General features: G+C 33.1%; 1 protein-coding gene across 1 annotated transcript; it reads left to right on the top strand.

The window, feature by feature from the left end:
- Positions 1–1040: 1040 nt before the first annotated feature.
- On the top strand, positions 1041–11062 carry LOC110105656 (probable magnesium transporter NIPA5). Its single transcript, XM_020835249.2, has 5 exons — positions 1041–1158; positions 1261–1422; positions 1543–1599; positions 10731–10821; positions 10908–11062. Exons 2-5 carry the CDS (start codon positions 1296–1298, stop codon positions 10930–10932), a joined length of 300 nt encoding a protein of 99 aa, XP_020690908.1. The 5' UTR covers positions 1041–1158; positions 1261–1295; the 3' UTR covers positions 10933–11062.
- Positions 11063–15906: the final 4844 nt, after the last annotated feature.

The raw sequence follows: 15906 nt of genomic DNA, 5'->3' as shown, positions 1-15906 counted from the left end.
TAGCAATCAATGATTGTTAGGAAAAGTTCGTTGTTGGATTCAAATTTGTCTAATAAATGATAATTCATATCTTCTTTGGAATGAATTATTGAAATATGACAAAGAAAGAGAGACGTTTAATCTTAAAATAAAATTTAGAGTTTGTCAGCTAATAAGTTTTTTTTGCCAATTGAGACGAGTTTTTGGACTATGATAGTCTACTTGACGAGAGTCTTATATATCAATTTGTCTGAGGTTTCATTTGGAACATCTTTCTTACTGTTATATAAACTACTGTAAAGATACTAAATGTTCAAACTTGCTGTAAAAAATAGTTTTTTAGTACATTTTTTTTGAAGTTATGGAAAAATAATTGCTAAACATAAATTATGATTACGACCTAAAAACAAAGCGGTGAGAAATCCCAAAGGAAGCTTGACACTAAGGCTTGGTTTGGGATGACCTTTTTACTGCTTCTACAAGCAGTTTTTTAGTACAAATTTTTAATTTTTGTACTAAAAAGTTATTTTAAGAAGCAGGAAGAAAGCTGTCTCAAAACGAAGCTTAAGACTTCATTTGGAACGGCTTTCTTACTAAAAAATTGCTTTAATAAACAATAAGAAAGCCGTCCCAAACGGAGCTTAAGACTTCATTTAGGATGACTTTCTTATTATTTGGCTAAATTTTTTTTTATAAAAAAAATAATAGAAACGGGCGGCCCGACTACCCTACCGTTCTATCATTAAATCTGAGCCGCAAGTAATCCGGTCGCTAATTAGACAGCCTTAACGGCCAGGAAAAATATCGCATTTCGTATCAGTTTCGGCCCCCCAGAATCCGGCATTTGAAAGTTTTTTAACCTTCCGTTGTCATGTACCTTCGGTGCACGATAAGGTGAAGACGAGTCTTGACCTTCGACAAGCCTTGCATCCGGCTCTCAAAAAAAATCATTTGTTCCAATGCAGTGGAGCACGATAATAAAGTGCTGCGAAGGAGTATTCAAGACAGCCATCTGAAAAGGTAGAGCTGGTATCGCCGGACAGCCATCTTATAAGTTTAAACGGAAATGGTGTTTCCAATCTTGCTTTCTCCTTCTCCTTCTCCTTCTCCTTCTCTTTTCGACCGGCGACCTCGCCGGGGTAAAGGATCGCTTATTCTTTTGATATTCGTGAGAAGAAAGTGAGTGAGTTTGAGAGAGCGGGAGAAGACGATTTTCTCTTTGTAGTCTTTGTAAGTTTCCTTCATTGATTTCTAATTTGGGCATCTGGGAATGTTTCGCAGAGAGGAATAGGGTTTATGTGCAGCGAGCTCCATACATGGGGATGTCCGCCGATAACTTCCGAGGCTTTGTCCTTGCCCTGTCCTCGAGTTTTTTCATCGGTACCAGTTTTATTGTGAAGAAGAAGGGGCTTAAGAAAGCCGGCACTTATGGAGTAAGAGCAGGTAGGTTCCTACTTTTGAAATGGAGTGATTCTGTGTTGTTGGGATTTTTTTTTTCGGGTTTTGGTTAACTATGTTGAGTTTTTATTCACGGTATTTTGTTGTTGCTTTTCTCTGTTTCAGCTTTGGGAGGATTCTCATACTTGCAGGAGCCATTGTGGTGGGTTGGCATGATAACAAGTAAGTAAATTAAGAAAATGAGGGTAGTAGCAACAACTTACAAACTCAATATCTAGTATTCCATAAAGACTTGCGGTATTTCTAAAATGTCATTTTGTAGGGCAAATATATCCGCACCATCATATTCAAACTTTTCGGTAATATTGTTGTTAAGGAAATTTTCATATTCTTAGTTTGGGGATAAGGGTTTGATTGATCTCCAAACCTCACGGAATGAATTTGAAATATAACGTTTTCACATGGATTACCATGGGCGGCTTGAACTAATAATCCACCCGAAGTCAAAAGACTAAATGCTTGTATCCAATCAAGCAAAGTTCTAAAACAACTCCCAACTCCGTAGATGAGAAGATTGACAATGTGTTTAGGGCACCTAGTGTGGAGCGCAAAAGGTCATGTTGGCAGATAAAATCTATCTAAAGGCATATGGAGAGAAAGAGATAATAAAAAAAAAAGGGAAAATGGATAGATAGAAGGTAGTTTGATTATTAATTGTGAATGATGATTTGCATAATTTAAAGTTAGCACTTAACACTGCATGTGACGCTTGATAGAAACAAATGAAGGGGAAATGTTTATAAAGCTTACCCCAATTAATTTGGATGAGGCCAATTAATGATGATTGTATATAGCAGAATCAATCATTTTTCTTTATATATGTTTGTATTTCCTACAATCATAAACTTCATTAACACTCTTAATGCTTTTGATCTATCATACATGTACACATGCATTCATGCTAAACCATTTTATGAGCTAAGCTTTTGTATTGTTATAATTTTAGAAACATTTTGAAGTATGCATCAATCTGATTAAAACCTATATATGGAAATATAGTTTCATTACATTTTCTTCCTATTGCTTTCTTAGAATCCTTACGAGCCACTTAACATTATAACACATAAATATGAATGAGAACAATACAAGGGCAACTAAACATTATAATTAATATATTGATATCACAAATGATCAATCAATGCATTTCACAGTGCAATGTGAGCATTTTTATTTCTGATTTTTTTATGGCAAGCGATAAATTCCTGAAACTGAGTATTTTCATCCATCACCTTTTCGATCTCTGGGGTGATGCTTCTCTCGCAACTTGAACTGATCCAGTGAGATTGCGTTTATCTTAGATTATCATATTATGCAAAATTATATATGTATTCTTTACATCATGCAGTATATCTTTGCTAAAAAAACATGCAGGTTCTGCCACAATTGCGAAACATGATTGAAGAGTTTCAAAAGCACGTTCTACGTCTTTTCTACATGCTTTCTGTTTCATTGCAAAATATTATTTCTTTGGAGTACATGATTTTTGAATTGTTTACACGATGATTAATTATTTCGAATATATATTATCAACCAAATAATAATCCATGTTATATTCTTTTCCTTGATTGATGTATTAACAGGGAGGAGCTATGCATTGAGTGAGATTAGAGAATATGTGCGAAGACTCCAACACGTTTATATCATTATTAGTGTATGAAATATCAAAATAAGTATGCCATATACAAAGATCATAATCTATCACAGCTTCCAAAATAATTGTATATGATCAAGTATGTCTCGCGTATTGCCCAACCCACCCGGTATGATAATTTTTTCACTTCCAATGCATACAATCTAAACTGCCCAACATTTTTGAAAAATTATGTTGTTCATTAATTTTAAGAAGTCTAATCACATTATTAATTGTTGGTGATCTTAAATATTGCTTTGAGAATATTTAATATTTAAACTACTGATCTATAAAATTTCTTCACACTTTCGACTATTCTTGATTCGCCTATTCTAATATACTCGTTTATAGCATCTGCGGGTAATCCATATGCTAACATTTGAATAATGACTGTTACTTTCTGGAAGAATGATAAATCAAGCTTATCGGTGCGATCCACTCATTGGTGAAAGTAGATATCATGTGTTTTTACTTCCTCAAAAACATACATGAACAATGTTCGAGACATTTGATATCTCGGTCGAAACATTGTATCATTGTATACTTAATTACTTAAAAAGGTAATCTTGATAAAGTCGACGATTTGCGGCCTCCCGATCATGGTTCATAAAATCACGCTCTATAACTGAACCTCCCGTAGAGATGTGGTTAATATATCGTGTAAGAAGGAATTAGATCATAAAATTGTTATTTGTTATTGCATGATGAAATATTAATTCCTATTCCTGTAAATTATTTATCATTTGGAGTGTGTTTTCTTCATCCGAGGAAGAAAAAGATGAAAAAGTTTTATGCATATTAATAATATGATGTTAAGATGATTTGAAAATTAGCTATTTATAAGGGAAGTGCAGTGATTGGTCACATTTAGTCCACGCTTCTTGAGAGGTCTGAAAATCTCATAGGACACATTGTAGTGAATGATCACTTTCGGTTCATGCTTCTTAAGAGGCATGAGAATCTCATAAGACACATTGCAGTGACTGGTCACATTCGGCCCATGCTTATTGCAAAGTGTGAGAATCACATGAACCAAATGTGACCAATTACTATAATATGTTCTATGAGATTCTCACTCCTCTCAATACGCATGGACCGAATGTGATCAGTCACTATAATGTGTCCTATGAGATTCTTACACCTCTTAAGAAGCATGGACCAGATGTAATCAATCACTGTATTTCCCCTATAAATAACAGAATTTCAAATCATCTTAACATTACATTATCAATATGCATAAAATATTTTCATCTTCTTCTTCCTCAGATGAAGAAGACACTCTAAATGATAAATAGTTTATAGGAAGAGGAATCAATGCTTCGTCGTACAATAACAAATAATAACAAATAACAATTTGATGATCCAATTTTCTGCTCACATAATCTATTGACCACGCCTCTATGGGAGACTCAGTTATAGGACATGCTTTTATTAACCGTGATTGCGAGGCTGTAGATCGTCGACTTTATCAAGATTACTTATCAAGTATTCCAGTGTATGATACAATGTTTCAACGGATATATCGAATGTCTCGAACATTGTTCATGCGCGTCCTGACACAGTAAAAACACATGATATCTACTTCCACCAACGAGTGGATCGGACCGGTAAGCTTGATTTATCACCCCTCCATAAAGTAACAGTCGTCCTTCGAATGTTAGCATATGGATTACCCGTAGATGCTACAGAATAGACGAATCAACAAAAGTCAAAAGTGTGAAGAAATTTTGTAGAACAATAGTCCAAATATTTGTAGAACAATATTTAAGATCACTAACAATCAATGATGTGACTAGACTTCTTAACATTAATGAACAGCGTGATTTTTTAGGAATGTTGAACAATTTAGATTATATGCATTGAAAATAAAAAAAATTATTCTACCGTGTGGGCTGGGCAATACGCGGGATGCACTGAATCATCTATAATTATTTTGGAAGCCATGGCAGATTGTGATATTTGGATATGACATATTTACTTTGGTATGTCAGGTACTAATAATGATATAAACGTGTTGGAGTATTCCCTCATATTTTTTAATCCCACTCAATATATAACTCATCTATGTCATTACGTCATTCAAGAAAAAAAATATAACATAGATTATTATTTGACTGATAATATATATCCGATATGGTCAACCTATACTTCAAAGAAATAATATTTTGCAATGAAATAGGAATCATATAGAAAAGACGTATAACGTACTTTTAGAACTTTTTAATCTCATTTCGCAATTATGACATGACATCTATATTTTTGGAGCAAAGATGTACTTCATAATATAATGATTACATGCATAATTTTGCATAATATAATAATTGAAGATGAACGCACTCTCACTGGACTAGTTCAAGTTGCAAGAGAAGCGTCACCCACGAAGGGCGAAAAAATGATGGATGAAAATATTCAGTTTCAGGAATTTATCTCTTGCCATACAAAAATAAAAAATAAAGATGCCCACGTTGCACTGCGAAATATATTGATTGATCATTTGTGAGATCAATATACTAATTCTAATGTTTAGTTGGCATTGTATTGTTCTCGTTCCTATTTATGTGTTCTAATGTAATTATTATTTTATTAACTAAATATTTGTTTATTTAGGACATATTAATATTCCAAATTATTTTATGAAGCAAAAAAATATTTTTATAATAATTATAATATATTTAATTCAAAATTTTGATAAATAAAATTTATGATTAAAAATATATAAAATGAAGTATGAGAAAGAATATACTAGGAATATTCTTTTTTTGTATTGAAAAATGGAGTTCCGTTGCAAATATTTTACTGCATTTTGGTGTATCACTGCATTTTGGAATGAAAAATGATTTTTTCGGTTGGAGATGCCCTAAGATTCATGTCTACTTTGAAAATGTAAAAAAAAAAGTGTGTGACTGTGTGTTGTGGGGTGGGAGGGGCCTGATGTTGGGGGTGGGGTGTGGGTGACGACGTGGTAGTGGAAAAACATGTCCTTTTCCCAATAGATGCACGATTATTTAAAGGCCAAAACATTTAACCATATAATGACATCTGTTTAAAGAGCCATCAAATCACAAGCAATGTGTTGAAGCATTTAAAAAGCCAAACTTTGTACTATTGGTCTAGCATTGTTGAAGAATATGATAATAATATTAGCATGAAGGAAAATATCGTAAATGGAGTGCTATAGTCCTTAGATACATATGTACTCTCATAATTTACCAATATCATTTCAAATGTGCTATTTAATGCGTCTTATTTAAATCTAAAAAAAAAGCTGGATGCAATAACAAATACACTAACAACTAATTCTTGTTAATAAATTTAAAGGAATAAGCAAACATTTTAGATTTAGACAAATGAAGACTATATGATGTACCTTTTATTGAGTAATTACTTTATATTATCTCTATTTCTCTACTTTACATGAATGCATTGCTTTGTAACTAGAAAAAGTATACTGTGTACATATATCACGACCCGACCCGGATGCTCGATTTAACGAGGTGGGAGCTAAAAGTCGGACGGTAGAAATAATTCATTCAATTCATAACCAATATAATGTATAATTTTCTCTATCTTACTGAAGAGCCACTAATACACAAATAATAAATTACATGTTGTCATTTAAATTCATGGTTTGAGTTTACTAAGTAAACTTAGTGGGTAATCATTAACAATTAACATCTAAATTATAATAAAATTAATTTCTTTTGTATATCTATTCATTTAACAAGTGACATACTTTTCTTTAATTTCTATTCATTTTATTTCATACGATCTTTTATGCACATTATAATATCTTCATTTACATATTTAAAAGATTTACTTTAATATACATTCCTTTTTCTATTTAATTGTATATGAGCACTGTCTAAATGTACCAAAGGTACATCCATTTCCATTTCCTTTTTCATTTCCATTTCCATTTTTTTTTATCGTGCACGGCTACATTGCTTCCCCAGCCAGTACCATACGGGGGTAACTCCTGTACTTTTCATATATATCCTTTTTCCTTTTGTTTCATTTGATATTCCTTTTCCCTTCGTTTCAATTGATATTATATAGTTTTCCTTAACATTTATGTATCTGCATTATTATATGTATATACGTATCATATATGCATTTCAACTTTACCTTCCATTTTTTTATATATATTTTCTTTCACATATTTATAAACTTCCATATGCATAAAGTATTTCATCAATTTCAAATATACAATTTCTATATCAATTAATGTATTAGAATTTTCCATTGTCTCATCTATAATAATTTTCAAAAGAAAAACATGTATAAAATATAAACAATTGTAGGAACTATAAATTTCAGATTTGAAACGAAGATAAATAGTACAATTTTACACAAGTATAATTACCTACTTTGAATCTCCCAAGTTTTTGACATAGGGTACAACCTCGAATCTCAAATTCCCTTTTCTTGTTGAATCCTTGGTTGATCAACTCCTATAATCTTGATATCTCTCTCCAAAATTTCTAAAATTGCACAATATAACTTTCATGAAAGAAATATGATTAATTAACAAAATTTAATTAAAGTTATAACATGGAGAATTTACTTACAAATAGGAATTTTCTCAAAATTCCTATATTCTTCTTCCTCCCTCAAAATTCTTTCTCTTTGCTTCAAATCTCTTTCTTTAACTTCAATTTGGTGTTTCTAATTATTAGATAAAGAAATGAAAAATAATTTATAAAAAAAAATTGAGAAACAAACCTTTTTCCTATTTCCTCGTCGTTCCTCTCGCTTGTTGCAACTTCTTCCAAATTTATCACTCTTTGAATGGTAGGAATGAAAAGGAGTTGTTTAATCTTATCTCCAAACACGTTGGATTGCTAAAATTGACAAAAGAAATCTTCCACAAGCCCTTCGTGCAAATTCAGTTGTCCGCCCACCATCACTGTTTCGTGCGAATAGCCCAGTACTGACCATCTGTTGGGTCTCGTCTTATTGAGAAGGTTGGCCGGTTCGGTTGAACCGGCCCAACCAAACCGGTTTTTACAACATAAGCATTCATGTATTGATTGATATGCATGTGGATATGTGTATTTCTATGTGCGAGTGTATAAATGCATTTTTTCCCCTATCATAGAACAAAAAAATGCTACATTTACAAGGTTTGACATATCTCCAAAGCCACGGTGCATCATATATTTCGTTGTGTCCACATTCTAGGATCTGTAATCTGTTTTCTTTAGATTTGTCTCATTTTGATGTGATGCAATGGGGAGTTATCGTCTCTGATAGACGCTCCGAAATCTCCTATCGATGACCTCATCACATTTCCTCTCTTTTCCTTTGGAAATCTTTGTAACATTCTTTTTTAGGAATTCATAGATCCAGAAGTAATTTATTTCAAAGGCCTACTTCCACCTGTACAAACAATGAATTTAGGCATTCTTTGTATATGGGGTGGATTTCATTATTCTTAGAGATATTTTAAGAAGTGTTTCTTCGTAAGGAATCACATTGGTTAAATATGATTTGGTGGCCTTTGAATGGGTTGCAAAGGGTCATCAGTTAGTTAAAATTATATGATATTGAATGTACAGACAACAATGCAAAGAGATTACAACCATAGAAGCTTAGGACAAGAATGAATTTATGGTGGTGATTGCAACCTTTGTGGGAGACATAAAAAATGATGTATGCTTTGGTCCATAATTTTCTATCTTATTGTGATAGATGAATGTCGTACATTCATAATACTTGACATATCCCCGCAAATATATTGTATCATAACTTATCTTGTGTCTATTAAGATTCTGGTAACTAGTAAAATACAAAGATACGAGCAATCACAACAAAGAAAGAAATTATAGAGACAAAAATTTTACATGATTTAATGATAGCCCCTTGCAGCCATTGTCATACAAGAATAAATAAGATACATTGATAATTTTTCTCATATGACAAGGAGATGTTTAGGGTTACCCCAAGAATAAATAAGATACACGGAGAATTTTTCTCATATGACGCGGAGATGTTTAGGGTTACCACGTTACTAGATGTATCCACTTGATTTGCACAATGACGATGATGTCCTTTTGTTGGTGTTGAGTTGTAATAAAGAGGGACGGCACCACCTGTTGTGGTTGAATGAACAAAAAAAACGATGCAACTACTTATTGTGAAGATGATGATGAGATTTGTAGAAGGTATCATTATTGTCGCACACTCTCATTGAAGACTACAGGATTTGTGCAAGCCTACTTTGTCCTCTCTCTCAATCATGACCATCTCCTAAGCAAGGAAATTTGGCTCTATAATTTTTGCAATGTCCACTTAGAGACAATACTTGCCTTTGTAAATATGTTAGCTGGGAATATCCAAATATCTCTTTATGCATTACCTCCACAAAATCATTCATCACCTCCACAATATCATTCATGGAAGTTAGTTGAGGCCTCATATGGCCTGAATTTATCTGCGGGAATGACTTTGGTGAGTATGATTGGATGATTTTATACTCCTTTGATTTTGTTTAACTGCAAAAAATCATCTCCTAGTCATTTGTGAATCAAGTGGTACTTTATTTATATGTGCTTTGTCTTAAAGTGGAAGATGTCTTTGTTAAGTTTGTGCTTTCATTATCAGAGAAGAGTACAATACATTTCTGTTTTCTTCTTAGTTCCTCTTTAAAACTTTTAAGCCATACCATCTCTTTGTTGGCTTCAGTAATTATCATGTGTGTCTCCTCTATGATTCATAGTGCAACTATCATCTTTTGTTATTAGACCAAGCTTACTGTAACACCATTTAGGGTGAAGATGTACGTTGTGGTACTTTTTTGTGTGTCCAGGTCTCCTCCTAGATCAACATTAATATAGCCCTACAATGTCAGATCAAATTATCTAAATTGTAGTGAGTGATTTTTTTTATGCATTTAAAGTAGTGCAAAATCCACGTAGCGGGTAGCGGGATAAAGGCTTGATGTTGTTGTTGTTGTAAAGTAGTACAAAATCCATTACATGGCTTCTCATTGTTCCTTTCTTGACTTTGATATATATCGACTAAGAACTAACTCTACGTAAGCAATGTAAGGTCTATGCAAGTACAATATATAATAGGGCAAGCTGTTCTTTACATTTTGGTCATGATCCCATGCTTAAGTTTTCTTAATTTTATCGTCATTATCTCAATATTTGGTCTTAGTATCACCCAATTATCCTTTAGATTTTCATTTCTTCTACATTCATTATTGTGCTTAATATCCCTTGCTATATTCTTTTATTCAGTTGTATTGTCTGCATTTTTAATGTTAATATTTAAGCCATTTGTTATTGCATAATGCTTATTTGAACTTGTTTAATTTAGGAAGTATTTAATGCTAATATTTAAGTCATTTGTCATTTCATAATTCTTATTTGAACTTGTTTAATTTAGAAAGTATGTAAATATGCTGCGTGCTCCAGATATTGAAGTGACGCTGCTCTTTCCAGTTCACCAATCAAACAAATAAAATGTCTTGAACATTTCTCTTTCTGTGTTGCTCCCCATACTACTGATTTTCTTTTTTTTTTTTAATTCTATATTCTCAAAGTTAATGTCCAGTAGAGTCGATGATTTGGAACTCTTACATAATAAACTCATTATATCCTAATTAGGAATACCTTTAAGGTGTATTTTGATTAGATTTACTTGCCCTTTTTTGCAGTGATTGTTGGTGAGATAGCGAATTTTGCTGCCTATGCATTTGCTCCAGCGATACTTGTGACTCCGTTAGGTGCTCTTAGTATTATTGTGAGGTATGAAATTAAATGGTTTTGGTTTCCTAGCCAGCTTTTGAGTACTTCTTATCTACTATGCTAAATAATTCTTTCATACAGTGCAGTGCTAGCTCATTTTATTTTGAATGAAAAATTGAGGACGCTTGGTGTTCTTGGTTGCATTCTTTGTGTGATGGGTTCTATAATAATTGTTTTGCACGCACCAAAAGAACGGGAGATAGAATCAGTAAAACAAGTCTGGCACCTGGCCTTTGAACCAGGTAACTTTTGATAGCCATTCAGAATACTTTTTAGCACTATCTAGTGTTTGGACTTCTACCATTCATGTAGGTCGTACTATATATCATAATACCTTTAAGTTTCACAATAACAACATGAGCATCAAGGATAGAAAAAAAAATTGCGGAAACTAAATGGAAAGAAATCGATATTCCGAAAGAAATTACATATTCTCATGAACTTATGGACATATACAAAATCTGTGTAAATGTAGTCTGCCATCATTATTGTGGCAATTTTCAACTCTTCTTGGAAGTTTCATTTATGAAGATATTCTGTTTGTTCACCTGGAAGACTAAGGGCCAATTTATAAAAAGGAGTTTATTTTAAATTTAAATTAGCTTAAGGAGTAGGTTAACAAAAAACTTAAAAAGGAGCAAATACGGAACTTAAGTATTTGATTTCAATAGAAATTGAGACTTCATTATTCGGTTTCTATTCAAAGCGGAACTTCATTATCCGGTTTCTACTTTAACAAGAAATCGGATTTTATTTCTCCGGTTTCTATAAATTCTATTGAAACCGGTACTCTATTCACCAGTTTTAATAAAAAGAAAATTTTAAATAACATTTTCTTAGAAAACTTAAAAGTGAATTACATTTTTTAAAGAAAATAAAAATTTAATATACGTTTTGCTTATTTGTTAAATTACAACTTATTAGTAAATTTAGATAAATTAATGTTACTTATTTATTAAAATTTTAATTAAAAATTAAATTAAATAGAGATTTTATTAATCAATATATTTATAAAAATTAAATTAAATAGAGTTTTTATGTGATAGAAATATACCCCTCAAACTTAAGGGAAAATTCTATAAGATGGTAGTGAGGCTTACAATGCTTTATGGTGCTGAATGTTGGCCATTAAAAGAGAAGCATAATACTAAGTTAAGTGTGACAAAGATGAGGATGCTCAGGTGGATGAGTGGCTTTACCCTTAGAGATTGGATACGAAATGAGCATATATGTGAAAAGGTTGGAGTAGCTCTAGTAGAAGATAAGATTAGAGAGAGTCGCCTTAATTTATCTTGCAAAAGGTATGCCGATGATAGCCTTTTGAGTTTTGACTAAAAAGTTAGTTGGATTGTCTCATGAGTTGTTAGTTTGAAGTAGTAAATAAGTTAAAATTTTAATACATAATAGTAAATAAAATTAAACTAGAAATTCATACATAATAGTTTTATTTTAATTAAAATTATTGTTTGATTAAATTTATATAGAGCTCGACCAGACCTCCATTAATCTATTCCAGACTTCTGCCGAACTCCGTCAGACCTCCACTTTTTATTCTCAAAATTTTAATTAAATATATTTAATTTATTTTTTAATTAATAATTAACTAAATAAGTAACATTTAATTTATCTAAAATTTACTAATAAGTTAATACCGGTGAAAAAACTTGATTTAAAATTTTATATAGGAGTACCGGTGAATAAGAGTACCGGTTTTCTAAGGAAAAAGTTTTTTTATTAAAACCGGTGAATAGGAGTACCGGTTTCTATTGAAACCGGATTGTTTCGGTTTTAATAGAAACCGGATAATTAAGTTCCAGTTTCAAGTGAACCGGATAATTAAGTTCCAGTTTATGAATACATACTTCTTTTCTTCGTATTTGTTCCTCTTTAAATTTTTTTGTTAACCTGCTCCTTAAGCTAATTTAAGTTTAAAACAGGCCCCTTTTTATAAGTTGGTCAAGACTAAATCCTTGCCAACACTTAATCGTAGTATTTTCCAGCTATATCTTCCGTAACATCACTTTTAAAGGGTTACTTCAAATTTTCCCTTCATAAATCCTAGCCACTGGATGTAGACGCAACTGACGTGAGAAATTGTGTTTTGCGGTCTATATGCTCAATGGGGCAGAACTAGCAGAACTTGTATGAGGAACATACCTTTTTTTCATTTCTTTGTTCTTTTCAGTGGTTTATGCAGAAATTCACAACTAGTAAGTCTATCACATTAAATGATATAGCTGATTGGTCTTTAGTACTCCGATGACCCAAGTTTTCTCATATCACTGTGAAAACCTAGTGATGTGAAACCAAGAATTGAATATTAGAAAATTAATAAAAGTTTGTTAAAATAATGAAAGTTCAATATTGATGATTCTCTTAATTGATACTTCAAAAAGGATCTTAGATTTTAACCAAGTCTAGGCAAGTTATCACCGCTAAATTAGCAAGATCAATAAAATAACGACGGCAATTAATAGTAATGACGATGAAAAGCCAACTAGAATCCGGCGGTTAACAAAGCGATTGTCTCACCTTGAGGCTTAAGCTCACTCGTTTATGTCTAGGGATGTCGGAAGAAGAAGAACCACACAAGGGATGAAACCACTCCGAGGTAGACGGTGCCAGCGATCCGTAGTGATGAAGAAGGAGGTGTAGGATGTGGAGGTGGCGTGGAATGTCGGGCGTCGATGGTCCACTCCTAGTCCGGACGTTGTCTGTTGATGACTTGGATGAGGGTCGGGAGGATCCGATCCAAGTAAGCTCCAACGGTGTCTTCGTCGGAATCAAATCCCGCGTCGAAGAACGGCGATTGTAGAACGTCGAGATTACCGTAGGCGTTGAACACAAGCCCCCATTCTAGCTCGGGATCCGCCATGCGACATGGAGGTGAAGATGAATGGTCGCCATAAGAAGCTCAACAATGGGAGGGAGAGCGGGTCGGCGGGTTGTAGAGATGAGGGGAGGCCGGCGGTAGAGCTAGGGTGAGAGGGTGAGGTTTGTGTTAGAAAACTGAAATTAATTTCAGTTTAAGGGATTTAGGAGGGAAAATATTTGGGATCTAATTTTGAAATCCCAAATTAAAAGGGGAATTAATGCTCACTCAAAGGGAGAGCCAATAGGGGAGGCCGACGGTGGAGAGAGAGAGGGGAGAGGGAAATAAAACTGAAATTAATTTCAATTTTAGTGCAATTGGGGGGAAAATTATTTGAAATCAATTTTAGATTTCAAATAAGAGAAAGAGAGTTAATTGACTCATTAATGGGGAGCCCAAGAGGGGGACCGACGGTATAGCTAGAGAGAGAGGGGGTTAGGGAGAGAGGAGATGGGTTTCCAAATTGGTTTGCTGATGTGGAAATAGGATTTAAAAACTCCAAATTAAATTAATTTGAAATTGGATTCAATCATGGAAACTTTCCTAATTTGGAATTCCAAATTAGGAAAGAATTTAAAATTTGAATTCCAAATTTCAAATTTGAAATTGGTGGAGAGAGGGGTTGGCCGGGTAGGGGAAGGTCACCGGCAAGGTGGGCAGCCAGGGTTGCGAGGGTGGCCGGCGGCTGAAATCCAGGGGGGGGATTCTGCACCATAAAACATTACAAGTCTAACCATCATTTTATAGAATTTTCCCTTAAGTTTGAGGGGGACTTTTCTATCACACAACAAGCACGATGCATGACTCCACTTCAAGCATCCAACTTGAATTCTACACATACTATCCCCATCTATTTCACCATCACTCTGAATAAGTATAATATTAAAAATAATTTAAAAGAGAAGCATAATATTAAGTGGAGTCATGCATCGGGGTTTGAAAATAAAATAATTTGAACAAAAGATCTTCAATCCGTCAACCAATAGAACTCACAAAGAGATCTACCGGTTGTCTTCCGAGCACTCACTAAGAGAACTAGAAAGTTGTAGAACTCACAAAGAGATCACAAAATAGAAATTTCATTCAATCAATCAATCAATTCTCAAATACAATGACAAAGCCTTTATATAGGCTATCTGAAAATTAAAAAAAAAAAACATAAATACGACAATGCCCTTGGGCTACAATAAGCACTAACTCCCTCATAGGGGTACAAATGGAAAAACATGAAATATAAATGACATGAATAAAATAAATCATAAAAAATAAAGATTTTGAATCATGGCCGTCGATCGGCGTCTCCGGCGATGGTACACGTGTCGAAATCTGATGTCCCCATCACCTAGGAATTAATCTGGACTCTAGAAACCCTTTTGTAAATAGAGAAGCGCGATCCTGCTAGAAGCTTAATCATCTTCTGACATACATGCTTAAGCCGTAGGTAAGGAATCAAGCTCCACCCTTCTTGACATTCTATAAAAAACCTATAGAAAACAGTGAAGACGTTGGTAGGTATAAGTTCTATTTATTAATTTATGCGTTCATTGTTTCTTTTTCTTTTTTTTTTTTGAGACCAATGTTTACACATAAACTTGCTGAAACTTTTAGGTCATGTGAGCCAATGCATGATTATAAACACACCACATAATTTTTTATAATTCTTAAAAGGTCACATAGTTGTTTGTGATCTACCACAAGAAAATTATGTGGATCATATTTCATTAATTGTGAGGGCTTGAGATGTAGATACGATGTGGTTACAAATGGCATGAAGATAAAGATTAAACAAAATTTATCACAATATCAAAATACAGATGCGATGTATAATATGGTGGGTAGTAAGTTCAATAGGTCTCTCAAAACTTATAACAAAATTCAATTCCCAGAAAAGAAATAAATGCATGCTTGTAATTTGTATTTGTGAAATTAAAATATCAGTTTGTGTATGTGTATCATGAATCACAATGACGATATATTAGTTCAGATCATGTCTTAAGCAATTATGAAATCATAGGTAAATGATAAAATATATGTGTGTCAGCAATAGTAATCATATACTAATAATAATCATTTACGTAGTAGACTTGTTGGTAAAGTATTAGCTGGTTAATAACAATATTTCAGTTTCTGAGATGGCATTCCTTAGTTATAGCAAGGTGGATACATTTTGCCTATCAATTAGAGGTATAAACTACATATAATCATAATCAAAT

The sequence above is a fragment of the Dendrobium catenatum genome, unplaced genomic scaffold (assembly GCF_001605985.2).
Source record: "Dendrobium catenatum unplaced genomic scaffold, ASM160598v2 fragScaff_scaffold_671, whole genome shotgun sequence".
Classification (NCBI taxonomy): Eukaryota; Viridiplantae; Streptophyta; class Magnoliopsida; order Asparagales; family Orchidaceae; genus Dendrobium; species Dendrobium catenatum.
Note: the sequence above shows the minus strand (reverse complement) of the source record. Positions and strands in the feature narration are given on the sequence as shown.